Below are 24,441 nucleotides of genomic sequence, written 5' to 3' on the forward strand. Positions count from 1 at the left end.
GTATAACCTATGGAAAACGGGATCACAGGAAAGGCAACCCATGAATCGGAGGTGTGGTCACTCAGGGCAGAAGGATCATAAGCTTTGAACACCGTATTTGCAGGAAAACAGCACCGAATCCTGTCAATCTGAGGATCAGCAAAGATACAGCGTTCTTTAGCAGAGTTTGTGATGATCCCTTGGCTCTTAAAGGGGCTTTCTTTCTGCTGATCCTTGGCAGGAGAATTCCGGAGCAACATTTTGAACACAAGAAGAAAAACAGAGCAATCGAGAGAGAAGATGAAGGGAATACCTGTTCAATCCTCTGGTTGCGGTTATAAAGGGAGAAGTTCTTGATTTTAAATGCAAACGATCCTATCCCTATCTCTATTTATAATCATGATTTGTGCAGGGCTGTCACCTCCATGACGTCAGGATTGCAACGGATAGTTCGTTCACAACGGCTATATATCCGTTGAGTTAGTTACAGATAAGATCAGCAAAATATAACTCGTTAATATTACATAATTACTCCTTATATTTTGGGGGCAATTGTTAGGGCAGGATTTTAATGACCTGTGATCCTTACATGATATCCTAACGAGTGATCCTTGTTTCTTTGGCAGATAGTGACCCTCAGAAGAGCTTCAGGATCAGGATCATGGATCATCCTAAGGATCCTCATACTAACGATTGTTCTCTTTATATTTAATGTTGTTTTGCAGGAATTACGAGTTGGACCTGGTCTTGGCAACGTTATTAAGGAATCTTTCACGCTAATTTCGCACATACATAACCAGAAATAGACGTTGTGGAGAATATGGAAACTTAGCACAAATTACGGGCATTTAGTTAGGCTAAATTTACTTCTGTTTCTAAAGGGGTAACGAGCTAGTAGTTAGGTGACTTACCTAAATTCAACCACACACACTTATATAAAGGGCACTCTCAAGCATTCGGAGGACACAACACATTTCTTACACACTCTAGCATACTACACCATAATGATCCTTGTACCTAGCTCGTTACCATCCAAAGTTGTAAACATTGTTTATTATATTGAAGTTAGGTGATCGGTAGTTTCCATCACCCGAGGTTTTTTATGCCGGAGATCATTCATTGATCAAGGGCTTTTTCCTCGTATAAATCCTTGTGTCACTTGTGCAATTTACATTTAAGTAATCCTTTACTTTATCCATCACCACAAGCATCATTTCCCGTTAACAGAGAGTTTGGTTGCATTATCCTTGTGTGATTTTTGACCAAAACAATAAGGATACATGATCCATAAGTATTAGAAACTTATCCCTAACACTAAGCACGAGCAAAGGTCCACTCAGCTCATGAATAGCCCTAATCACATGCCAAGTCCTAGGTTCGATTCCCACAAAGGGGGTTTCCTAGATTTATTGGCTTTCTTCCTTAATTGGTGTATAGGCATTATTGCCTAATGGAGATGAATATGATCGAGTGGTTCCGCGGGTGGCACGATGATACTCTAGTGGTCCGTCAATAATCCAAATTTTCCGTTAAAAAAACATGCCAAGTACGCCTATATTGTAGCAAACTCTAAGCCCGTAAGACCCAGCCAAGGCACTACCATACCCTCCCTAACATGGGCAAAGCTTTATTGGGGTAGTGGCACCCCTCGGCCCCACCGATTTTTCGCTCATAATGTTAATTTTACCGAAAAGTTTCAAAATTTTCTTTTTTGTAGTGTAAAATATTTGAGTTTTTAAGAGTCCAACCCTTACCGATTTGAATTTTAAAAGTTTGCCCCCCACTGAGTTTTTGTTCAAGATTCGCTACTGCTCTCTAAAAGTACTTAACCCTAACTCTACGTCTCCACAAACTCTTACTATGTATAATGTTTTTAAAGAGGTGCGACTCTAAGGCTAACTCCAATGCGCCTGTTGGTGGTGAATCCTTTAAAATCCTTAATTGCCCTTAGCAATGTGAAAGTGTGTCCATACATGTCTTTGGCAAAAAAGCCCTTCTGCAAGGGCGTTTATTTTTCTTGGATTTTACATATGAGTGGGCCCAAAGTAAAAAAAACAAAAAGATTTTGTTTAAATATTGTGTGTAGTAAGTAGGTGATGAGGTGGAAATTAATTAAGGTAAGGATATTTGTAGGGTTGGAGATGAAATAAAGGTTTGTAAGGGTTTGTAAGGATATGATGTGGCAGATGAAGTGACAGCTAAAAACGCGTAAGGGCGCACATAACATTGGAGATAGTCTAATAAATCATGCTTAGTCCGTTCATCCAAGTTAACATGGGACAAAAATATAGTGAGAAATTTACGTTGCCAATTAATTTATGAATGAGGTTTCTGACTTCCGATCGAGCCCACTCCATGTCTCCATTATTGTTGATGCAACAAATACGGGACCAAGGATGGTAGCTGGGCTGGTCAGGCAAAAGGGCTGAAGGGTTCAGTTTTGCCTAACGCAGGTCGCGGGGTCCCTCCACGTTTGCAAAACGTGGAAGGAGGTTCACTAGTATGTTTGGATTATTTGCTTTGAAGTTCTTTCTCCAAGGCCGGCTCGGATCCAGAAAAGAAAGCAAATAGAATGAATGAGGTGAATTTGATGAAGAGTTATTTGAAAATGACAAAGAACTCTTTGAATGACCAGAGATTAAGGAATCTCTTTCTTTTTGGAATGTCTTTGAAGTGTTTATGAGCTGTCTTCTTATAGTGGAAGACACCTCCCGAAATGGTATGGACTATACTAGCGAGACCTGTTTGCTTATGGAGGGTTTCCCCTTTTGGGGTTGAAGGCTTTGGACCCCTGGTTAATAGAGTGTGCTTGTGCAGACCTGCTCTGACTTTGTGAGTTGGTGAGCGTGAGTTGGTGGGACGAGCTGTTTAGACATGACTAGTTACTGTTTCTCGATTCCCTCATTTTACAGCTTTTCATCCGATGAACCTTTCAACCTTTTAAGCTCTTTGCATATTAATCATTTTGTTTATCCTTGGGCTACCCCCGTCGTCAGCCCCCCAAGTCAGAGGTTTTTGGGGTAGTATACTCAAAGACTTCTGACTTTTATGCATGTCTTTTAAAGGCTTGAAAGGTTCGTTGCTTGGAGGCTTGAAAGGTTTGAGGTAGTTACTTTTTTGAAATTTGAATTTGAAACGATTTGACAGTTGATTTGATTGACATGTGTCAGGCGGCGGATTGGCAGAGATTATTTATTTACCTTTAATACCCCTACTTTACTTTCATATTTATTTTAATAGTTGCAAACTTTCTTCATTTTCCTTACAATCGTTCACAGTTTTTCCTTCCTCAGGTTAGTTTCTCTTCTCCATTTTCACTTTTACTTTGTTCTATCATGGGTGCCCTTAAGGATTTAGCGAGGTCATTCTCTCGGATGACACAAGAGGAGGTAGACCTATTTTGCCTTGAATATGGTATTGATAAAAAGTTTAATCCAACCGCCCCTTCTTGTGATGTTTCTATTGACAAACCGATTCCGGGTTCGATTGCTTTGTATTGTCGCCATTTTCAATGGTCCAATCTTCGTTACCCTTTCTCGCTTTTTGTTCTAAACTTGCTTGAGTATTACCGAGTATCTTTTGGGCAAGTTCATCCAAAAGGAATGGCTAGGGTTTTGCACTTTGAAGTGCTCTGTCGTGCTCTTGGCTATGATCCATCTCTGTTGCTTTTCCGGAGGTTTTTTTGTTTAGCCAAAAATGGCGATTGGTTTACTTTTGAAGCGACAAAGGTTGATACTTGCCTCGTTTCATCAATGGTTACAACCCTTGGGTCCTGGAAGGATCAATTTTTCTGGGTTTCTGATTCTATCATTCCTTTTAAAATGATATGGAGGCGTCCGGATGCTGTTCTCAATGATCCGGAACCTTCTGAGTCTGATTTGAACGATGCCTTTCTTTCAGCCATTCGGGGGTGCCCTTCGAGGGTTCGTCCCTTTCCCGAACATTTGTTAGTGCTTTTAGGGGTTAGTAATATTTGGGCAAAAGCCGATCGGGATCCGGTGTTAATGAGAAATGGCGTTGGTATGCATTTTCCCCTTTTATGCCTTTTTACTTTACTTTGTTTGTGACTTATTTTTCTTTGTTTGTTTTTTGGCAGTTATGTCTGCTTTGGACTTCATCAAGAGTGACGACACGTCCGATGTTATTTTTGAAGATGCTCCAACTGTTCCGGGTGAGAATGTTGTGGTGAGAACCTCTGAGAAAAGGTTTGAGGGCACGGGTTATGCTAATGTTGCCAATGTTAAGGGTTTTACCAAGTCTACTGCCCCTAAGTCTTCAAGTCGCCGATCTTCTCGGCGTTTGCTGAAAGCTGGGCCTCAATCCACTTCCACTGAGCCAGTGGATTTGACTGATGATATTGAGGTTTCGGAGGATCAGGTTGAAGCGGGTGTTGAACAAGATAAGGAGTTGGTTGTTCATGGCAAGAAGGTTCGAGGTAAGAAGGTTACCCCTGTTCAAGAATCATCAAGCAGGGACGTTGGAGGGTTGGACCCTGAAGGTGTTTATGTGCCTGCTTGGCAAGTGAAGAATGATGATACCTTCAAGGATGCTGCCGTTTGTGAGGATGCTCTTAGTCATCTTGCTCCTCCCTCTGTTCGTGAAACCATTGCTGAGATGGACGATGACTTTATGTTATCTCGCATGGTTTTAACTACTTGCAACCTTGCTGCCATGCTTCCTCAAGGGATTACACGCTTTCGCCAAAGGATGCGGGAGTATGAGGATTTCTCTAAGAAGAAGGACAAAATGAAATCCTCCCTAGCATCGATGAAGAAGGAAGTGGCTGGGTTTGCAGAGAAGGAGGCGGCGTGGAAGAAAGAGGTTGATGATCTGAAGAAGATGCATGCCATTGAGATGGGTGACCTGAGGAAGAGCTTTGAAGCAAATTTGTTGAAGTTGAAGGCTGATCGAGAGGCCTTGTCTGTCCAGCAGCAGGCTTTTCGTGAAGAAAAGGAAGGGTTGAAAGCTTCAGTTGGTCAGGTGACTGCTGACAATCAATGGTTGATCGAGCATGGTTTCCAGCAGGTGGTTACTTACCTTTTGCATTCCAAGGAATTTAACTCTGCCCTTGGTGATGTTTACACAAAGCTGCTGAACCTGGGGAAGCATCAAGGCCTTACTGCTGGCTATAAACTTCATGAATCTGGACAACCTTTGGAGAAGTCCCCCATGTTTCGCCCCGAGGCTTCTGATATCTTCAAGGCTTCTGTTGAGCAGATGGAGAGGCTAACCTACCCTTACATTCATGAGGTATCCTCTTGCTCTGGTAAGCCTTTGTCTGTTTTACAGGGATTGAAGCCTGAGGGGTTGAATGAGAAGGTTTGTGATGAGGTTTTGGGTTCTTTGTCGAGGAAGAGGTCTTACTCTGGGGACAGTGATGATACCCTTTCGAGTCTGCCTGAAACTTCGAAGGATGCTGGTTTGGAAACCTCTGCTGTTGGTGGTGAAGAAGGTGCCAAGATGAAGAAGACTAAGAAAGCCAAAAAGTCGAAGGGTGAAGGTTCTAGGCCCTCTGATAACTGACATTTATTCGTAGCTTTCTTAGCAAACACTTTAATGTTTTGTAATGTTTTAAAGAATGTTTAGGTTTTGGGAACCCTTAAGGTTCCTATGGTTGGTTAGGCCTATATGGCCGTTGAACACTAGTTTAATTTGCAAGCCACTAGGGCTTGCTTTTACTATCTTATGAAGGTCTTTTATGGCCTTTCTAACTATGACATGATGGTTATCGTTGGTGTTTTTGTTGGTTCCATTTGCTTGGTTTTGTTTTGTGGGGTTTCAACCCTTCAAGCTTTTTGTACAGTTGCTGATGGGTTGAAGCCTTTAACCTTTCAAGCTCAGTACCTGTTGGTTGAACTTTGGGTAGCTTCTGATTTGGTTTGTATGTTTGGTTGATAGGCTTGTTTGTTTTTATTTTCTTGCCTTGTCTTTGTTTACTTTGTCTTTATGTTTTTTTACACTTTAAAGGGTTCAGTGCTGCAGTCACTTTGCCTTAGTGTTTATCATCAAGACGTAGTATCTATCCTTTTCTTTTATTTCGTTATAATTTGTTTGATTTCGTAAGTCTATTTATTGAGTACATTTTTTAGACTTAAGGAACGATTGGTGTAGGCTGTTCAAACCTGTCTATGAGACATTGTTGTTTTTCTTTGATAAGTCTCATGGAGTTGTATTGATCTAGGAACTCACCCCTTATATAGGTCCATTCAACCCTTGAACCTATTGAGCGATATGGCCTGGGAGCTCATCCCCTTACATGGCCCTTGCCATGGAGTTTTTTGCTAGGTTCTCAACCTGATACTAGGATAGAAAGACAAGTTTGATAAAGTAACTTCATTCATTCAAGCAACATTTGCTTTTACAAAAGGTTTTTGTTTTGCTACAAACCAAACTTTCTAAACATAGAATTTTCTTAAAGTTTTTCCGTTCCAGTGCCTTGGGAGCTTTTTGCCTTCTAGATCTCCTAGCTTGTAGGATCCTCCTTTGTGTGCTTCGAGGATGGTGTATGGACCTTCCCATTTCGGGCCTAGTTTCCCTTGATTTTCTTTTTTGCTTGCTTCGTTGTTTCTGAGGACTAGATCCCCTGGCTTGAATCGTTCGTTCTTGACCTTCTTGTTGTAATAGCTTTCCATCCTTTGCTTGTATTTGGCTTCTTGTATTGCTGCTTGATCCCGGGCCTCTTCTAAGAGTTGTAAGTTCAACATGGTCTCTTGTGTGTTTACCTCGGGATCCATGTTGACAATTCGTTGGGTTACAACTCCTATTTCAGCGGGGATTACGGCTTCGGATCCGAATACCAAGCTATAAGGTGTCTTTCTGTGACTTGCTTTTTCTGTTGTTCTGATTGCCCATAAAACGCTAGGCAATTCTTCCAGCCAATTACTTTCATATCTCCCCAATCTTGTTTTGATGCCTTCCACTATGCTTCTGTTGGTCCTTTCAACCTGACCGTTTGACTGCGGGTAAGCCACTGAGCTGAAGATTTGGTTGATCCTGTACTCCTTGCACCAAAGGCTGAAGGGTTTCTCAGCGAATTGTTTTCCATTATCGGTGACGATTACCCCTGGCAGCCCATAGCGGCATATGATATTCTCCCATACAAAGTCTATGATTTGCTTTCCCGTGATCTTGGCAAGGGGTTTGACCTCTGGCCATTTGCTGAAGTAATCAATTGCTACCAACAGGAATTTTACTCCCCCTTTGCTTGGAGGGAATGGTCCAACAATGTCCATTCCCCATTTATGGAATGGCCATGCTGAGGTTATGGGGACCAAGTCATGTTTGGGACTTTTTGGTATTGGGGAGTGGATTTGGCAGGCATCACATTTCTTCAATTGCTCGACGGTATCCCGATGCATTGAAGGCCAGAAATATCCCAAGTTCATGAGTTTTGCAACCACCGACCTAGCTCCGAAATGAGCTCCACATATTCCTTCATGCACTTCTTTAACCAAATACTTGCTTTGTTCAGGGCCCACACACCTTAGCAATGGTGCAAGGTATCCTTTTTTATAGAGGATTTCTCCTTGCAACACATACTGTCTTGCTTTGATCTTTACCCTTTCAGCTTCTATTTGATCGTTGGGTAGTTCGTTGTTTTGAAGGAATTTCTTTATGGGAGTCATCCAATTTGGATCTTCCTCGATGACCACATCTTGTACTTCCAATTCGTCAATTGAACGAGCCTTCAACACTTCAACCAACACCTTTTTTGTGAGGTGGGCGAATGTGAGGGACGCTAATTTGCTTAAGGCGTCAGCCTTTTTGTTTTGGGATCTTGGAATCTGTTTGATGTTGCATGCCTGGAAGGTGTTCATTAATTCCTTCGATTTTTCTTTGTACCTTCTCATGTTGGGCTCCTTGGCGACATAGCTGTCATTGACTTGGCTTGATACTAGTAGCGAATCAGTGAACACTTCAAGCTTTTTGACTTTCATTTCTTTGGCTAGCCGGAGACCAGCGATCAGTGCTTCGTATTCAGCCTCGCTATTGGTGGTCTGAAAGTTGAAACGAAGAGCATATGTGAATTCTAGCCCCTCAGGGTTGATTAGGATTACACCAGCTCCTGACCCTTCAACGCTTGAAGCCCCGTCGGTGAACAGTTTCCAGGCTTCAGGGTTGGAGGGTTCAGTGGTTGTGGTGTTTACTTCTTCAGTCTTTTGGTTTGGGACTTCTACTAGGAAGTCAGCCAAAACCTGAGCTTTGATTGCTTTTCGTGGGACGTAGGTGATGTTATGTTCACCTAGTTCCACTGCCCATTTTGCCAATCTACCTGAGTTTTCAGGCTTTTCAAGCACGTTCTTGACAGGTTGGTCAGTGACCACTTGTATAGGATGTGCTTGGAAGTATCTTCTAAGCCTTCTGGCTGTTTGGACCAAGGCTAGGGCTAGTTTTTCAAGGGGAGGATATTTGGTTTCAGCTAGTTTTAAAGTTTTGCTGAAAAAATAGACGGGTACCTGAGCCTTGTCCCTTTCAATGGTGAGGACTGCACTGATGGCTTCGTCGGCGACTGAGAGGTACACCGATATGAGCTCCCCAGTTTCTGGTGCTGCAATATCTGGTAGTGAAGCAAGGTGCTGTTTCATTTGATTGAAAGCTTCCTCAGCCTCATCGGTCCATCTGAAATCTTTCTTATCTGAACAATTCTTGAGCGTTTTGTAGAATGGTAGAGACCTTTCGGCCAGCTTTGAGGTAAAACGCTTCAAGGCTGCAAGCTTCCCATTCAAGCTTTCAACCTCCTTCTTGGTTCTTGGTGGTTTGGCTTCGAGAACAGCTTTTACTTTGTTGGGGTTGGCCTTGATGCTTTGCTTTCCAACAATATGACCCAGGAATTTTCCTTCATCAAATCCAAACGAACATTTTTCCGGGTTAAGCTTCATGTTGATTTTTCTAAGATTCTTGAAGGTTTCTTGGATGTCATCAAGCATCTGGTATTCTGTTTTGCTTTTGATCACCAGGTCATCGACATATGCTTCCATGTTTCTTCCAATTTGGCTTTCGAAGGCTTTATCGACGAGTCGTTGGTAAGTGGCTCCCGCGTTCTTGAGGCCAAAAGGCATCTTTCGGTAACAGAAAATGCCCTTGTCTGTGTGGAAAGCCGTCTTTTCTTCATCCTCTTCTTTCATGAGGATCTGGTGATAGCCTTTGTATGCATCAAGAAAGCATTTGAACGGGTATCCCGTGAGGGAATCAACCTTAAGGTCAATTTCTGGGAGTGGGTAGCAATCTTTAGGACAAGCCTTGTTAAGATCCTTGAAATCTATACACATTCTCCAAGAGTTGTCGGGTTTCCGGACCATGACAGGATTAGCAATCCATGATTGATACTTAACCTCTCGGAGAATGCCAGCTGATACAAGCTTTTCAACCTCTTGGCAAGCTGCCAGGCTTCTTTCAGGTGCCAAACTTCTTTTCTTTTGAACCACTGGCTTGACATTCGGTGGTATTCTTAGCTCATGTTCAGCAATGCTTCGAGGGATCCCGGTCATGTCTTCGGGAGACCAGGCGAACACATCGCTGTGATGTTTTAGCAGCTTTTCAAGGTATGAAAGAGTATCTTGAGAGAGGTTGGGATTGACCCTTATCCGCTGTTCGGGGTACTTAGGGTTGATGACTAACCCCTGCTTGTCTTTCTAGTCATTAGAACTCTCTCCTTCGATCAGGTAAGCTTCCTGAGAGGGTTGAAGGGTTGCAATTCCTCTCTCAGTGGGAAACTTGACGGTACCATGGCCAACAGATACAGCCATGTAAAATGCACATTGTCCGGGCCTCCCTATGATTACGTCGTAATTGGAAGGGATGTTGATTACCACGAAGGTTAATGATCGGGTTCTTTCCTTTGATCCCTCCTTAAGACAGACATCAAGGGTTATTTGCCCCAAAGGCTTCAGGGTTATGTCAGCGATACCCTTTATGGAGGTCCCGGAGGCTTGAAGCCTTGAACGCTCCTCATTGCTTAGTTGATTGAAAAACTTCTCGAACATGATTTCAGTGGCTGCTCCCGTGTCTATGTATGCTTTGCATGTTTGTAAGGTACCCACGATGGCTTCAACCACAAGGGGACCAGGGAGCGGGTCCTTCCTTGTTGGGGGGAAGCAGACACACTGAAGCTCCCAATCCTCCAACCGTCGCTTCTTGTAAGGGACCTTTTCGTCAGAATATACCATGTTTACTTCCTTCCCTTTGTTTTCAGCCATCTTGTCTCGAACTCCCTTGACCAAGTGGGCAAGTTCTCCTGACTTGACAGCTTCTTCAATTCTCTTTTTCAGCTGGAAGCAATCGTTGGTGTGATGTCCCTTTTCTTCATGGAATTCACAGAACTGAGTGGAGTTCTCGTTTTTCCGACTTTTGGGAAGAGGCCTGGGAGGTCTGAAGTTTTGCTTGACCTCTTCCGTTGCCAGGATTTCTTGAGGGGTTTTGGTGAGAGGAGTGAGACTCATACTCTTATCTCTGCTTGGAGGGTTTCGCCCTTCAACCCTTCGAGGGTCTGAACCCTTTGAGCGTCTGTCGTAAGAGTTAAAGTTTCCTCTCTTTCTGGCTGGGCTGCTGCTTCGCCAACCGGAACCCCTTTTTCTTTGTTCTTTGATATCAACAGCTTCCTCTCCTCGGATGTGAGCCTCGGCTCTTTCAAGGGCTTCTTCCAAGGTTTTGGGTAGAGATTTGTTGAAATCTCGTGTGAGATACTTAGAGGTTATGGCGTTCATAAAACCGGCAACCCTCATTTTCTCATCAGCCCCCACGTAGGTTAGCCCTTCTTTCTTGTACCGTTCAATGAATGCTCGTAGGCTTTCATCATCTCGTTGTTTTATCTGGAAGATCACTGTCGCGTCTTTAACGTATCTCCTTTGTTGGGAGAAGTTTGCTAGGAAGCCTCTGCTGAGATCGTCGAAGCTTCGAATGCTTTGAGCTGGTAGGTCGTTGAACCAGATTCTAGCGGACCCAACAAGAGTCTGCATAAACATTAGGCAGCATTCAGCGTTCGTCCATTTTTCTATTCGAGCAGCGCCAGTGAAGATCTGAAGATGATCTTCGGGATCTTCAGTCCCATCATACGTTCTGATGTGAGCTGGCATCTTGATTTTAGACTGAAAATCATAATCAGCTATCTGTCTAGAAAAGCATGAAAGGTTACTTGGCTTGTAAGGTTTAGCCAGGTCTTCTTCATGTCTTGTACCTACGTTGTTGTTGTTGCCATGGTTTCCCTGGGTGGCAAGCACCTGATTGATGAAGTGTTGCCAGGGGAAGTTGGCCATCATCTGAGACATCATGTTGGGTATGAAATTGAAACCTTGAAGGCTTCCCGGCCCAACTGAGCAACTTACCCCAAGAGGGGTGCTGGCCACAGCACTTCGTGCTAAAGGGAGCACGGATAGGGCTTGCTCCCATGTGGTAGTTAGAGAAGTGGGACAACTGGTCACCGGGGATTGTAGGAGTTGGTCGAGTGTTAACTCGTGTCCCAGAGGAGTACCACTAACAGTTGGTTGGGAAGAGAGAATAGGATGAACAGTGGGGTTTGTCACAGTGGACAGATAAGGGTGAAGGTTTGAAGGGTTGCTAGGACCGGCTTCACTTCTTGTAACGAAGGGTGGTAGAGGTGGTCCAGGAGACAACGTTGGCTCAGGTTCGTCGTAATCTAGACGAATCCTTACACCCTTTTCCCTTTCTCTGTTCACATGTTGGTTAAGAAGTGATCTCAGCTCAAGGAAGTTATGAGCGACCCCCTCGGGGGTAAGTTCAACGCGTGTCGGAGTGTCAGACACACCAACGTTGGGAGACGGAGCTCCAGATCTGGATGGGGTTGGTGTGTTAAAGGTGAGGAACTCGGGTGTACTCCCCGGAGTTGAAAAAGGCGTTGTTATTGTTGTGTGAGCTTGACCACTTCCCGGGGTAGAGGTGTTAGGGATCTGGTTTACCTCTCCCGGAGATCCACTTTCTGACATAGTGGTTTGGAATGGAAGGAGCTACACGTACCAGGTCTCTTTTGAGGAGAAACAGCGGCGTAGCCCCACGGTGGGCGCCAACTTGTTGATGCAACAAATACGGGACCAAGGATGGTAGCTGGGCTGGTCAGGCAAAAGGGCTGAAGGGTTCAGTTTTGCCTAACGCAGGTCGCGGGGTCCCTCCACGTTTGCAAAACGTGGAAGGAGGTTCACTAGTATGTTTGGATTATTTGCTTTGAAGTTCTTTCTCCAAGGCCGGCTCGGATCCAGAAAAGAAAGCAAATAGAATGAATGAGGTGAATTTGATGAAGAGTTATTTGAAAATGACAAAGAACTCTTTGAATGACCAGAGATTAAGGAATCTCTTTCTTTTTGGAATGTCTTTGAAGTGTTTATGAGCTGTCTTCTTATAGTGGAAGACACCTCCCGAAATGGTATGGACTATACTAGCGAGACCTGTTTGCTTATGGAGGGTTTCCCCTTTTGGGGTTGAAGGCTTTGGACCCCTGGTTAATAGAGTGTGCTTGTGCAGACCTGCTCTGACTTTGTGAGTTGGTGAGCGTGAGTTGGTGAGACGAGCTGTTTAGACATGACTAGTTACTGTTTCTCGATTCCCTCATTTTACAGCTTTTCATCCGATGAACCTTTCAACCTTTTAAGCTCTTTGCATATTAATCATTTTGTTTATCCTTGTGCTACCCCCGTCGTCAATTATAAACATTTCTAAACCCATCAAAATTCGTTTGATTTTCTCTTTTTTAGTTTTAGTTAATTAAAACTTTAAATTTTGGTTATGGATTTTCTGAATTAATTAAAACTTTAAATTATTGTTATGAGTTTTCTTAATTAATAATTTCCTTAATCAAACGACAAATTAAGTAGGGATGAGCATATGCCACCGAATACCGATCCCATACCGATCCCGTACCGATCCCGTACCGACAAATTAACTAATTAAGTTCCCATCAAAGCCAACTGGTTTTATGTTAGTCAAATTAAGTAAATTATGATGATTCGTGAATAAATATTTAGCAGTTAAAAACGAAGAGTGTAGTAGTTATATTATATTTTTCGCTGGTTTGAGTCTCAAAGTGAGCAATAGATTGATTTTAGGAATAGATTTTAGAGACGTCTGTGTTCGTTCAATAAAAAAACTATTACAATGAGAGAAATTTGTTACAAGTAGACTTCATTGAACGTCTTGGTTGATGTTTTCAGCGTTAGAATCTTTGAATCTTCTTGTTACATTAACAAAATATAATCATAGTAAACTGAATAAGATCAAACTGCATGATCTTTTCCCAAAAAAGTAGTATTCAAGTAAGAATATGGGGTATGGGGCTTGGGTTGGGGCGTGAGTTGGCTGAAAACGCCCAAGCCACCACCCTGAGTGGGTTTGGGTTGGGGCGTGGCTCAAGGGGCGGGAGTTTGAAGCCGGGCGTGGGGCGGGCTAGTGATCCTATGTGGCGGGCTCCTATTCGCTTTGTTGGCCATGTCATAGTGGGGCGGGGTAATTTAAATTTTAAATTGTAACCGTTTGGCCAAGCCAAGCGATCTCCCCAACATGTCAACATCCACTATAAATATAACCCCAACCCCACCGGCTACCCCAACCAAAACCCACTTGATCGAACCCACTACCCAAACCCAAACCATCGATGGCCTCTTGGACCCACGAAGAAGAGCTAGCTCTCGTCACAAGCGTCGTTGACGCAATGAAGGGGCAACAACCCGGTCAAACACGATTTTGGCCGGAAGCCTTTGCAAGCTACCAATATAATGTCGGACACGACCGGCACAACTTAAACGCTTGCCAACATAAATGGCGCGAGCTACGGCCGAAGCTTGATCGTTTCAAGGCCTACTACGAAGCCGTTCCGAGCGGTGAGTTAAGCCACGAGGACCGGGTGGCGGTAGCGAACATTGAGTTTCGGGGCAAGGAGCGAAGGTCGTTCGACAAGCTCGCGCTTTTTGAAGTTTACTTAACGCTCTAGGTTTTTTTTATTTTGTAATCGGTTTTAGGTTTTTTTGTAATTTTTAGGAATTATGTAATTTTTAAGAATTTAATAAAATTTTAGGCTTTTTTTTTAATGTTGTGTGTATTTTTTTAATTTTTTGTAATTTTTTTTAATAAACTGCCAAGCCACGCCCCAACCCAAGCCCCGCCATACCCCACGGGCATGTCACTCACCGGTGAGGGGGCTCGAACTCCACGTGTCAACTCATGCCCCCAACCAAAGCCCCACCATACCCCACGGTCTAAGGGACTGTTTGGTAGTCTCTTAATGACCATTCAGATGCTACCTCTTAATTGATTAAAACCTCTGAATGAATAAGAGGTAACCTCAAGTCTGAATGGTTAAGAGGTAACCTTTGAATGGTAAATCATCACATGTCACATTCTTCTACCTTCTCATTAGTAAAATTCTTAATGATTCTATTAAAAGGTAGTCTCTTAATGACTATTCAGAGGCTACCAAACAGCCTCTAAATAACCTCAAATTATTGACCCAAAAAGTTTAAACCATGAAGAGGTCTTCCACTTCTGGGCCTGGGCCCATCCAACTTGTGGCTAATGGATTACTCCCCAACGGTTGCTTGCTACAATCTCAATCTCCTTCGTATACATACATGTTGCCATCAGTGGCGGATCTAGGATTCCGACCAAGGGGTAACGTGTTATAAATAAGCCGTAACGAAATCGAAAAACGTCAAATTTTTCCAAAATTTACACTAATTTTTCCAAATTTTTTTCGACCAAGGGGTAGCGGAGGTTACCCCTACCAAAGAGGTAGGTCCGCCCCTGGTTGCCATAACCATCACTAGTGCACGGGTATTTAAGTTCCACCTATGGTGGGCTCAGATGAGTTTTCCCCTCTAGATTTTAAGTTCGAGTCTGGGTGATAGGAGTTTTCTCATTGAGTGGTTTAAATTGGGGATCTATTGTGAAAGGAGGGCTCTCTAGCGCGGACCCGGTTAAGACAACGTATGTTAAATCTCCCGACATTCGTGAATAATTCACACCTTTCAAAAAAAAACATACATGTTGCCATGCCTAGTTATACCTTTGGTATCGATCACTTGAGGGTGATCTCGAAGCTTCGGCCTCAAGACTCCTAGCGGGTTTTCTATGTTGGTAACACAACAACGTGCGGACTCGACTTGACGACTCAGAAAGTTACAACATTTGTTAGACATGAATCAATTGTTGTCTCCCTGTCAAATGATCATATGGATATGGGTCATGTAAATGAGTGGGTAGGGTTTGTCATCTGTGCTTTGTCTTGTCTTGGATCAGTGTTTGCTGCAATCTACAGGTGGGTCCCGAATAAATAAGAGTTAAATGCCATTTGATCCTTATATTTTGTGTCATTTTGACAGTTTAGTCCAAATGTTTTATTTTTCGTCTGTGGGTTCAAAAAAGTTTCACCGTTACCATTTTAGTACACTGGGTTAACTTTATCCATTTTTCTGTTAACGAGAAGAGAAATTTGGTCATTTTATATGTAATTCTATTAACTAGAAGGGCAATTCGACCATATAAAATGACCGAATTGCCCTTCTCGTTAACAGAAAAAATGAATGAAGTTAACCTAGTTGACTAAAATGGTAACGTTATAACATTTTTAGACCCAAATGCAAAAATATAAAATCTTTGGACTAAACTAGCAAAATGACCCAAACCACGTAGACTAAAATGACATTTAACTCAATAAATAATAACAAAAACATTGAATATTAATTTATTCAGATCACACAAATTTTTTATTTGTAAAAGTCATTAAATTTTCAACATTATTTTACTATTAAAATTAAATATAATACAATTTTAAACGTTAGATAGAAAATTGAATTAATGTAATTAATTAACATGCATAAATATATACCAAGAGTGCAAGACACATTGTATCCACCAATAAAACAAAATTTAATGTATATATTTCCATTTTTATAATTTCCTCAGCTACTCTCCTTACTTTAATGGCTTCTATAATTAAAAAATGCTAACCATTTTAGTTTATTATCCCCATTTTTTTCTTTTCTTTTTATTCTTAAGGGGTAGTTTTGACATTTCACAACCAACCATACTACCAAAACTTAAAAAATAAATCCCTAAGATTTATTTTCATCCATATTTTTTCACAAGCTAATATTGTTGAGCCTCCTCCTTTTAGCACAAGTAGGTGAATCATCATTTTTATTGCTCAAGATTGCAGCCTCAAGCACACCAATTGGACTTTCAGGCAATGTACCACTCCCAAAGCTCATGGTACAACTCTTGATCACAACTTCCACACACTTTAGAACCCTCTCCTGAAAATACCCAAATCATATATTATTAAGATTTCATCATCTTATTAATAAAAATGTACAAGTAAATATGCACAATGTACTACCTTGTTTAAATGCTCAAAGAGTGCTAAAGTTTGAATCTTTTCAACTTCAACTCCAACTACACATATGGCCACTGCTGCTGCTATCTCAGAAGGTTGAAATTCCAAGAATTCAATACCTACATTGTGTCAAATTACAATTTTACCATTTTTTTTAAATCAAGAAACTCAATCTTGACATAAAGTGATTGTTTTTAAGCAAAATTTGCTTTCTTTACCTTGGATCAAACCTAAAATAATCTGGGTAGACCTCAAGATTAAAGATCTTAAATTGGTTTGACTTTGACCATCATCATTAACCTTTCTAATGAATGAATCAATGAAGGAAAATGGAGTCACTGATTGCATTCTCCACTTCAATGTGCTCAAAACAATCAATTCCATTTTTTGAATTGTTTTTGCTTCAAACACAAATCTTGATTCACCAACCTGCAAAAAATGCAATTAAGTCTTTAAGTTTGACTAATTAAAATGGGTCAAAATAGTGTCATTTCATCAGACTGACCTGCAAATCCAAAATTGTGGGAATTTCAGTTTCTTCCACTTTGGCTGCAAGTGATAAACAGGTTACACTCAGCAACTGCATCATCCAAGGGCTGTCCTTCTGTTAGTTGAACAAAATTAATGAACATTAAATTCGGTTATTAATGATTTATAATAATAATAATAATAATAATAATAATAATAATAATAATAATAATAATAATACAAAATAAAAAATTAAGAATTTAATCATGATTATTGTTTAACAACTCACAGGTAATTCATAAACTGCAAGAAATCTGTCCAAATAATTTACAGATAGATATGCACATAATGGTCCAAAATTAAATTGAGCATTGACCTGAGTGAAAAAAAAAAAGTCAAAAATAACAAAATTAGAACATCCAAAATTAATTCATAAAAAAAATGCAAAATTGTTATAAAAAAAAACCTTTAAAATCCAATCAACAGCTTGTTGTCTGGCAACCAAAAACAAGTTTTGATCTTTCAATCTTTTCAAATAAAGATCCAAACCCACATTTTGTTCATGTTCTTTTGAAGTCAACAAGGTCAATCTTGCATCATTTTGCAAAGGCAGATCGAGAAAATAGTACTCTGTTTCATCTTTCATTTTCAAGATTGGATTTTGATTATGACCCTGATTAATATTCCAGTCTAAACCTCTAAAATCATCAACATCAGCATAATCATCATAAGAAATGGAATCATTGTCTTCTTCACACAGTAGGCTTGAAAGTGCAAAATCAGAGGGTGCCATTTCAAGAAACCCTAAAAAACAATTAAAAAAACAAAAAAAAATGAAAGAAAAAAATATGGGCTTTTTGAGAAAAAAATGAAAGAATGTTGCAGATCAAAACTGGGATTTCTTCATTTTGTTGTGAAGATTGATTTGGAGATTGAGAAGGAATGAATAGATGAGACACACACTATTTGCTTCGTCTCACTCTAGAAGTAGAGAGAGAGAGAGAGGGGATGTGAGAGAAATGAATAGCAAGGAGTGCGGCTTATGTAGAGGAGAAAAGATTTCGTTTTAGGGTACGAGAGAGAGGATACATATATATATATATATATATGTATTGTGAAAGGTGGTAAATATAATTTTACCTGTCAAAGAACCATATTGGGTGTATAATATATAACTTATTTTAAGTTACATATCATATTGTATTGTAGTTGTAGTTGTATCTATATTGTATTTGTATGTATTGCATACAAGATATAATACGATATTTTATCATCATTTAGATCATGTAATATACAAGTATGTAACCTAGTAATATAATGAAAAAGTAATGTAGAATTTTGTATGTTTATATTCATTGGCGTCTCTGAGAATTCATGTACACCGCTCGAGCTCGAAAAATGTGTCCTTCTGAAATGTTTTATTATTATTATTTTTTAAAATCAAATGGATACTATGCTCACTAAACCTAATGCCAATAGGATAACTTCTAAGCCATAAAAATTTTGTGGTGGTCCTCCGCACACACCCTAATCACCGTGACTGTTTATATTGTCATCATATGCATCACGCTTAAACATTAATATAAGTATATGTATGATTTTCTATCATTCTCTACTTAAAACAGGTTTTGTATGACTGTACCAAACAAAAACAAAGTAGATAATCACGCTTAAACGTCCATCCCTTCGTCACCACCCCCTCCCCCAAACCCCCTCTCTTGTTTTTTCTATCATCGGAAATCGGGAAGGGGCCATTATGATATTTGGGAAGAGGCGTACAAACAAATGTCGAAAATTTTGCATTATTTTGATGGATCCCAAGGAGAAGCCTTGAATCTGTTTCTGATTATACGTTTAGAAGTTTTCTCATAGTTGTCTACTTAAAATTGGTTTTATATTGTTTTGTATAGAACAATATTATATATTTGTTACTCTGAAAGGGTATGACAATAACGTATAGAAGTGAGGATGGATAAAATTTTCCAGCTTTTTTTATGATAAATATAAACTATAAAAGTTAATGTAAATAAGAAAATACATAGTTTATTCTAAACTAAACAAGTAAGATTCACTCACTCTCAACTTAATTTGAACATACAAGGTCACTTCACATATAGCTTTGAATATTGATTGTTAACCCTAAGAAAATGCTTTCTTTTGTGCTTAATGTTATCAAGACGCCAACTCTAGTGAAGTTTTATATGAGTACTTAAACCCCCACTAAGAGATGAATTTGTAGATGATGTAGGATGACAGGGATGAGTCTTCATGCTAGGCTCCTCATCATATGAGAAAGACTTAGAATATTTTTACCGAGAAAATGGTGTCAGTTTGATTGAAAGAGAAATATATGATATTGCATGTTTAGATAAATGATTGAAAATACTATACGATGTGAAGAATAATGCATGTGTGTATGTATATGTATATGCATGCATGTACGTATGTAAGAACATAGTGTATAGTAATTCTTGTTATCAATAGTAGTTTAAACACACAAGGTGATCATTTCACGTTGAGCATTGAAAGTTGATTGCTTTGTGTTTAATGTTGTCAGGATGCCAACTTCAATAAGATTGAATATGAGTATTTATCCACATGTTTAATAGTTAATATTGTTATCGATAGTAGTGATGTGTCATCTTCTAGAACGTCAAATACATGTTGTTGGCGATATTTTTCAAAAATGCATCGTGTAAGATATCATTTATGACTTTATATTTAATCCGTTTTCATTAAATTGGCAAGTCATATAATCAAATGTAAGTCGTGTTTCATTTAATAAGATTTGCTTTTTATAGCCTTGTTGTCACGATAAGCTTTGTATGTTCACTAAAGGCAACCCTAAATGACATAGTAGAAGGTAACCACATTATGTCTTATATTAAACTAACTGACTATGAAGTAAGATTAGTACTTGTTTACAAGTGAAGGTGATGGTTTGAGAAAATGAAACATCTATCTGTTTGTGACTGTCATCGAGGTGGTATACATTCAAACACCATGGATTGCAACCCCACTAAGAGATGAATTTGTAGATAATGAAGAATAGTAGGGATGAGTCTCCATATTAGGCTCCTCATCATCTGAATCATCTCTTTTGAGAAGTTGGTGGCAGTTAAATTTAAAGTGAAAGGTGGTGATGATATAGCATGTTTAGATCAGCGAAGGAAAATACAATACAAGGATTATGATGCGAAGAATAATGCAAGTTTGTAAGCGCGTATGTACATACATGTATATATGTATGCATGCATCCATGTAGGTATGTGTGTATTATGCATGTACCTGTCAGTACTAGAATAATGGGCAATAGCCACCAAAATTTGCAACCTGAAGCAATGGTAGCAAAATTTGGTACTCTGAAAGTCATATCATGCACTACAGAGGTTAATTAGGGTTAACATCCATCACCCTAATTTCATTTATACCCTTCGCCTTGAAAATACATCAGCCCCCCCCCCCCCCCCGCACTCATTATCCAGCCAGTTGAAGCAGAGTTGCTATAGATCTCAATCTCAGTGCAAACCCTAACGCTATGAAATCGTTTAATTCGAACGAAGATTCAGTACACTTCTCGCTCTGTTCGAGTTCTCTCACTCGAATCTCTTATTCCAATCTTCCGGTTCATCCTTCACTCACGGATTCATATCAAAAACCTAATTCTTAATCTTCGAAATTGGTGAAATTATAGTATATTCACTTGACTCACAGTTTTATTCATATATGTTTCAGATCCAGTTATTGATTTAATCACATCGTTGTTGTTGAATTCGTGCTTTAATTTGATTTACTTATAGCAGTTGACCACATTCACTCACAGATTTCATATCAAAAACCTAATTCTTAATATTTAGAAATGGTGAGGTTATACTATATTCACTTGATTTGTTGTTTTAATCGGTTCCGTTTCAGATCTAGTTGAAAATGTGTTTCCATATTGTATTGTTGTTGTTGAATTGGTGCATTAATTTGATTCTTTTGGCATTTGAAAAAAAGCTATTTGGATCTGGTCTACTAATTGAAGTTTCGATCTGTTTTATTTGTCTTTTTCTTGGTGATAACCTCTCAAACTGGATATCAAGGTACTATTGGTTATAAATTTGGACTAGTTTAGTTGTTACTTATTTGGTTTAGGTATTTACTTGATCATCATGCTTATGAGAAGGACTTGTATGTAGAGGAAACTTTTCAAAGATCATTAGAGAGAGTAAAATCTGTGGATCTGCATCTAACAGAGCCATGGTAAAAAATACATCTTATGTAATTTTAGGAATTGTCAATAACTAGTCGTATATTAGGTCTTTTATTAACATGGTACAATGAACTTCGTGAGTATACTCATGGATTTATCAACAATGTAGCATAAATTTTGGAAGATGGAATGGTTCAGGTATATGTGTATGTTTTACTTTGGGTTATGTGCCGGCAAAAGCGACAATTGGTTTAATTTGTGGAATATTATTGTTGTTTGTGATAGTATCTACCTCATGTTGTGCCTTTGGCGTCTGCTTCATGTTATCTTGATAATGGTTCTGCTATTATGTGTATGTATGCATGCATGTATGTATGTAAGAACATAACATATACTAATTCTTGTTATCAATAGTAATTTAAATACACAAGGTGATCATTTCACGTTGAGCATTGAAAGTTGATTGTTTTATGTTTAATGTTGTCAAGATGCCAACTTCAATAAGAATGAATATGATTATTTATCCACATGTTTAATAGTTAATATTGTAATCGATAGTAGTGATGTGTCATCTTCTAGAACGTCAAATACATGTTGTCGGCGATAGTTTTCAAAAATGCATCGTGTAAGATATCCTTTATGACTTTATATTTAATCCGTTTTCATTAAATGGTAAGTCATATAATCAAATGTAAGTCATGTTTCATTTAATAAGATTTGCTTTTTATAGCCTTGTTGTCACGATAAGCTTGGTATGTTCACTAAAGGAAACCCTAAATGACATAGTAGAAGGTAACCACATTATGTCTTATATTAAACTAACTGACTATGAAGTAAGATTAATATTTGTTGTGCCTTTGGCGCTTGCTGCATGTTATCTTGATGATGGTTCTGCTATTATGTGTATGTATGCATGCATGTACCTATGTAAGAACATAGCGTATAGTAATTCTTGTTATCAATAGTAGTTTAAACACACAAGGTGATCATTTCACGTTGAGCATTGAAAGTTGATTGTTTTGTGTTTAATGTTGTCAAGATGCCAACTTCAATAAGATTGAATATGAGTATTTATCCACATGTTTAATAGTTAATATTTTAATCGATAGTGGTGATGTGTCCTCTTCTAGAACGTCAAATACATGTTGTCGATGATATTTTTCAAAATTGCATCGTGTAAGATATCCTTTATGACTTTATATTTAATCCGTTTTCATTAAATGGTAAGTCATATAATCAAATGTAAGTTGTGTTTCATTTAATAAGATTTGCTTTTTATAGCCTTGTTGTCACGATAAGCTTTGTATGTTCACTAAAGATAACCCTAAATGACATAGTAAAAGGTAACCACATTATGTGTTATATTAAACTAACTGACTATGAAGTAAGATTAATATATGTTTACAAGTGAAGGTGATGGTTTGAGAAAATGAAACATCTATCTGTTTGTGACTGTCATCGAGGTGGCGTACATTCAAACACCATGGATTGCAACCCCACTAAGAGTTGAATTTGTAGATAATGAAGAATGGTAGGGATGAGTCTCCATATTAGGATCCTCATCATTTGAGTCGCCTCATTTGAGAAGTTGGTGCTAGTTAAATTTAAAGTGAAAGAAGGTGATGATATATCATGTTTAGATCAGTGAAGGAAAATACAATACAAGGATTACGATGTGAAGAATAATGCAAGTTTTTAAGTGCGTATGTACATACGTGTATATATGTATGCATGCATCCATGTAGGTATGTGTGTATTATGCATGTACCTGTCACTACTAGAACAAAGGGCAATAGCCACCAAAATTTGCTACCTAAAGCAGTGGTAGCAAAATTTTGGTACTCTGAAAGTCATATCATGCGCTACAAAGGTTAATTAGGGTTCACATCCATCACCCTAATTTCATTTATACCCTTCTCCTTGAAAATGCATCAGCCCCCCCCCCCCCCTTCTCGCTCATCATCCATCTAATTGAAGCATAGTTACTATAGATCCCAATCTCAGTTCAAACCCTAACGCTATGAAATCACTCAATTGGAATGAAGATCCAGTACACTTCTCACTCTGTTCGAGTTCTCTCACTCGGATCTCTCATTCCAATCTTCCGGTTTATCGTTCACTCACGGATTCATATCAAAAACTTAATTCTTAATCTTCAAAATTGGTGAGATTATAGTATATTCACTTGATTCGTAGTTTTATTCATATATGTTCAGATCCAGTAGCAAAATCTATTTCTATATGGTCATGATTCAGTTGTTGATTTAATCGCATTGCTGTTGTTGAATTCGTGCTTTAATTTGATTTACTTATAGCAATTGACCACATTCACTCACGGATTTCATATCAAAAACCTAATTCTTAATCTTCAGAAATGGTGAGCTTATACTATATTCACTTGATTTGTTGTTTTAATCGGTTTCGTTTCAGATCTAGTTGAAAATGTGTTTCCATATTGTATTGTTTTTGTTGAATTGGTGCATTAATTTGATTCTTTTGGCATTTGAAAAAACTGATTGGATCTGGTCTACTAATTGAAGTTTCGATCTATTTTGTTTGTATTTTGCTTGGTGATAGCCTCTCAGACTAGATATCAAGGTACTATTGGTTATATAATGTCACACCCCGATTTCCACGTGTCTCACCGGTGGGCCCGGTGGGGGATTACCGTGACGATGTTGACAACAATATAGTCAAACCACACAATTATATAATGCACAGCGGAAGCATAAGATAAATATATAAATTTCAGCCTCTGATCGTAATATCAAAATGTATTACAGGGGTTGAATATATCCACAGTTGATCGTAATTAATTATAAAGTATTGTTCCATCAGATACTGCAATCAAGCTTGCGAGGCTTATCCCGACGCTAGGGAGCTAATACCAGCCAATTACGTTTAGGTACCTGCACTTAATCTTTTTGGGGAAAATACGTCAGTTTACACTGGTAAATACATTCAACTGACACATTTGAAAATGTTTATTAAAATTGATTTGAATGCACAAGGCACAAACTCTTTTATAACTTGGGAAAATTCATAATGATCTTGTGAACGTTTTACATGTTCTTTTATGCGTTCAGTAGCCCGGGTCGTGCCGGGTTAAAGATTTATAGACACACCACGTTTGCGTAAAACCGTAGTATAAAAACCAACGGCTACGTCTTTTAGTTTTAATGTCGACACTTTATACTGGGTGTACGCCTACACCGGGATGTCGATGGTCGTGGCCATTTCGTAAAATGATGCCAAGGATATCCGGGACAACGGTCATTAAACCCCCCAAAGGCTTATAAGCAACAAAACTGTTTAAATGAGCCGATCATATTTAATCAATTAACCACCTAAGCGATGGAAGTATATAATGCTCAATCAAGCGGTATTAATATACCGTAACCCAAGCCCATATAGGGGAAATAAGTTAAAGTATTTACCTTTGCAAGTATTAATCCTTAATTTAGAT

The 24,441-nt window shown here is 39.2% G+C and overlaps 1 protein-coding gene across 1 annotated transcript; it reads right to left on the minus strand.

Annotated features, from left to right (window-relative positions):
- Positions 1–15,822: 15,822 nt before the first annotated feature.
- On the minus strand, positions 15,823–17,840 carry LOC110920673 (cyclin-D4-2). Its single transcript, XM_022164861.2, has 6 exons — positions 17,247–17,840; positions 17,070–17,156; positions 16,818–16,916; positions 16,531–16,741; positions 16,316–16,431; positions 15,823–16,232 (listed from the first exon to the last, which is right to left on the minus strand). Exons 1-6 carry the CDS (start codon positions 17,571–17,573, stop codon positions 16,059–16,061), a joined length of 1,014 nt encoding a protein of 337 aa, XP_022020553.1. The 5' UTR covers positions 17,574–17,840; the 3' UTR covers positions 15,823–16,058.
- Between the last annotated feature and the right edge of the window lie 6,601 nt (positions 17,841–24,441).

This window comes from Helianthus annuus, chromosome 2, assembly GCF_002127325.2.
Source record: "Helianthus annuus cultivar XRQ/B chromosome 2, HanXRQr2.0-SUNRISE, whole genome shotgun sequence".
Classification (NCBI taxonomy): domain Eukaryota; kingdom Viridiplantae; phylum Streptophyta; class Magnoliopsida; order Asterales; family Asteraceae; genus Helianthus; species Helianthus annuus.